We start from the raw sequence: 3,940 nt of genomic DNA, 5'->3' as shown, positions 1-3,940 counted from the left end.
CGCACTCCCCCCATCATTCACTATGGTAAGATTTTTTGTTCTGATAATGCCTTATACCCGATCCCTTCGACACCTCGTGATCGCATAGACTGGTGTGCTTCTTCCATGTGGGCTTTGTTGCTTCTGAGCTTAATGGTTGCTTGTTTACCTTCAAGAGGCAGCAGTCATTTATAGCCTGTTCTGAGTGACTAAATATTTACCTCTTACTCAGATAGCTTCCCTAGTAACACTTCCTTTGGTGTGAGCAACTTGGATTTACTGCCAGGGCAACACCTCCCATCCAACACCTACGCTGCCTCTTGGCTCTGTCCTGTCTTTTAAGGCAGGTGTTTGTAAGCAGCACTTTATTTTGCTTCTCATAAGAGCACCGGCTCTGAAAAGCAGGAGCCGAACGTACCATTGTCACTCTCAGTTTGCAGTGTCCCTGTTGGGAAGATCTGAGCCTGGGAGTCTGAAAGAGGAGGAAGACAAAGACTGCTTTTCCTCTTAATCATGCCAAGCCATCAGAAGGAAGGGCAGCCAGATCTGGGCAAGGTCAGCATAGAAACAGTCTTTCCCTGTGCATGGCGACTCACTCCCGGCAAGCTGTTCAGGCCTCCGTTGGTCAGCTGTGGAAGGTGTTGCAATGAATGATACTGCCTGCTGCCAGCAGAGTTTGGAAACAGCATCTCTGACAAGTGCCTCACATGTTTGCCAAACAGGGAACCCCATTTAGAACACCACTCACTGAGCAGTGGCTCTTATCTGTGCCTGTCAGCGAACAATGACTAAGACAACCCATGTTCAATCACAGTTGTTAGCAGAACTAATTACAGCAGCCTCGGCTGGGAGGAGACCCAGCAGCCACCTCTAAGGGACTTCCATCACAGGTTCAAATGGCTGCTTTGCAGGTAAGGAAGGGAAACGGACCCCTTGGGGAATCTTTAAACAGCAGCTCTCTGCAACTCTGGGCATAGATCCCTCTCCACACCGCAGTTGGTGAGAGTTATGATCAAAAGGGAGCACCAACCAGAGAAGGCAGGTAGGGATGATACTAGGAGCTAGTAGGGTGAACGTTCTGTATTAAATGAGAGTAGAAGTGGGTGTCTTTGAGTTCTTGAATGATCCTAAGGAAGACAGTTCCCATTTATCAGCTTCATGTCAAAAATTAGGATCATACAGGGAGAAGCAAAATCGGGAGGGGTGATGGGACAGAATATGGGGATGGGCGTTGATAGGTGCTTTGAACTCTTAAACACAGAGTTGATGGCCTCAGACATAAACCATCCCCCACCACACCATTTATTTCATTAAAAAAAATTCACTAAGAAACAAGGATAATAATATTAGCTCTTTATCATGGAGTATGCCCCTGTAGATTAAAATAACTTTGTAACTGATATTCCCCTAGTTATAAAAGGGGAACATGATAAAAAATATAAACCAACAAATGGTGCTATTCTAGGATCTCAAACTTCATTTTATGATTCATCTGTGTTTGCTCATTCATTTACGGTTTGCTCATCTTTACCTTGTCTTCCTCCTCCCAGCTTGTTTGAGAACCAAATCTAGTGTCAACGTTTTTCCATATGGGGGTGTGTTAGGAGGAAGATCCTAATCCAGTTGCTGGGAGTTGACCCTGGCTCATGACAACCCATGAGTCAGCGTGGACCTGTGCTCCACAGGGTCTTCGATGGCTGACCCTGCAGAAGATCGCCAAGCCTTCTTTCCCAAGCAACTCCGGAGGGACTCCAACCTCCCACCTTTGGGTTAGTAGCTGAGTGTAGGAACCATTTTCACCCCACAGTGACTCCCTAGAATCTATTTATTCTCTCATCTTCTTTGTCCTGATACTGCCCAAGTCCTGAAGGCCTCCTCTCTCCCCTCCACAGGGCATGCGAGTTGGGATACTGGCTCAGAAAGAGCAGTCCTACAATCAAGTTGCTAATTGTCAAGGGGACACTTTCAGGGTGGAACTGAAACGAATTTGAAATGTGTGTGGATCATGCTTTAGTCTGGTTCTCTAAGTACATTCTTGTCCCTGCTGGAAATCATAGCACTCTTCTAACCAAGCAAAGCACGTCCACTTTTCTGATGGTGCTGTCAGCAATAGAAAAGGATCATATTACGGATTTGGCAGGGAGGAAAAAGAAGATTTATTTCCAGGGTTTGAAGATTTATCTCTTCCGGATATGCAAAACCAGTCAGAGCATGAAAAAATATCAACAAAAAGTGATCATGTTTTCTGAACAGAAGGAACCGTTCTTGACTTTAATCAGGCAGATTTATAAGGATATCAAATCGATTAAAAAAAATAAAACAAATATTTGACAATAGGATGCCAACTTTCAAACTCCTAACTGCCCCCTTATGGTGAGAGGACATTTTAATTTAAATGGGCTCCTTCCTTCGAATGTTAAAATTTCTCCTTTCTCTTTTTTCCTCCTCATCATTTAGCTTTTTCCAATGTTCAGCACAACTAAAGAGCCTAAGTGGGGAATTACACATAATTATAAGGCTCCGCACCAGTGGCAAATCAATGCTTCGTCCTAAGGATGTGTAGCAATCTGTTTGACTCTTCTCCTCTCTGTACAATTTACTTAGAATGACTGCCGTATCCTGTATTTCTCTTGAAGGCATCCTTTGGCCTCACATTGTGGACCACAAAAGAGAGTATTATATTTTCACACATGTGCTAATAGATAGCAATACTTTCAAAGAAGAGACCTAAAAGAGAGACTATCTAAATTATGTTTTATTATATTTATTTAGTAAAGCAGAGATTTAAAAACAACACTAACCCAACGGTCATGCCCATTCTGGCTTGCGTCTGACAGCTGAGAGGGTATTTTTTATGTGCTGTTAGGTGGGAACTCAATGGCATCCTTCGACCTCTCAGCTTTTCCTTTATTACTGGTATAGAGAAATCCGACGTTGCTAAAAACCCCAACTTGAAAATGCTCCACAGAGCAGGATCTTTGCAAAATTCAGGGATCTTGCTGGTTTGCAAGACGAGAGCTGTCATGCAGAACAAAAGGCTGACACAAGAAGTCAGCGATCACAATGGGAATAAATCCCGGTCTGTGGTTTCTGAATGCATTAATCTCCCTGGGCCTTAAAAGAGTGATGCTAGCCTTGTTTTGAGAGCGACTTTACAGAGAAAACAGAAGGTGAGGTGGAGTTACATCTTAAGACGTAGCTTCTCAGGCAGTTATTTTTCCAACTTGGAACACCTTTTTATCATCCACGTTGTGAATTGATGCCCATTTTCTTAGCAGTAAATCTGTAAAAAAGAACACACAGCAATGCCTCATTTTCCTGGTTAAGGATTAAGTCAATCTGAATAAGAGAGCTTCCCAGCTAAAACTTTGCCCCATGGTGAAACTGAACTCTTTAACTCCTTTTTGAGGAAATGTTTTCTGAAGTTTATGTTCCTCTCTTCTACCATAGTGGTCAGGGAGGGCTGACCCTGACCTAAAGATGCAGCATCATCCCCATGCTCTGCTGTATGATGTCACGACTCAGTAAGGCCAGCGCCACTTGTGGTCATTGTAATTAACACAATAGGGCCGTAGGCTGAACTGGGTTTTCATTTGTACCCTGTTTACATCTTGGTGTTCTTGAATCATTAAGAAATGCTGTAATTATACTAGGCCCATCTTGTTTGTGTGAAGTGTTATAATTAAATGTGCAGACCTGGAGTTAGACAACTAGAAGGGAAGCACACACTCAATATATCTCAAAGAGTTGAAAGAACTGAAGAAAAAAATGTAAGTCTTGAATGGAAATATTGAAACCTTCTATGAGGAAAATATTGAACAATGCAGGAAGCATCCCAAGATGAAAGATATATACAGTCTGTACCAAAGAGAAGTGGTCAACATTCAACCATTTCAAGAGGGAACATCAAGAACTAATGGTACTGAAGGAAGAAGTCCAAGCTACATTGGAGGCAGTGACA

General features: G+C 42.9%; 1 protein-coding gene across 2 annotated transcripts in view; it reads right to left on the bottom strand.

The window, feature by feature from the left end:
- Positions 1 to 2,721: 2,721 nt before the first annotated feature.
- CUNH5orf63 (chromosome unknown C5orf63 homolog) overlaps positions 2,722 to 3,940 on the bottom strand; it is a 41,369-nt gene continuing 40,150 nt past the window's right edge. For both annotated transcript variants that reach the window (XM_030888886.2, XM_045285297.1), the window contains one exon: positions 2,722 to 3,262. In XM_030888886.2, coding sequence (XP_030744746.2) covers positions 3,183 to 3,262 — 80 coding nt within the window. In that variant the 3' untranslated portion in view covers positions 2,722 to 3,182. The remainder of the gene's footprint in view (positions 3,263 to 3,940) is intronic.

This window comes from Echinops telfairi, unplaced genomic scaffold (assembly GCF_000313985.2).
Source record: "Echinops telfairi isolate 266 unplaced genomic scaffold, ASM31398v2 ScPeMD7_7469;HRSCAF=8507_1, whole genome shotgun sequence".
Lineage (NCBI taxonomy): Eukaryota > Metazoa > Chordata > Mammalia > Afrosoricida > Tenrecidae > Echinops > Echinops telfairi.
This window is presented reverse-complemented; position numbering and strand designations above follow the sequence as displayed.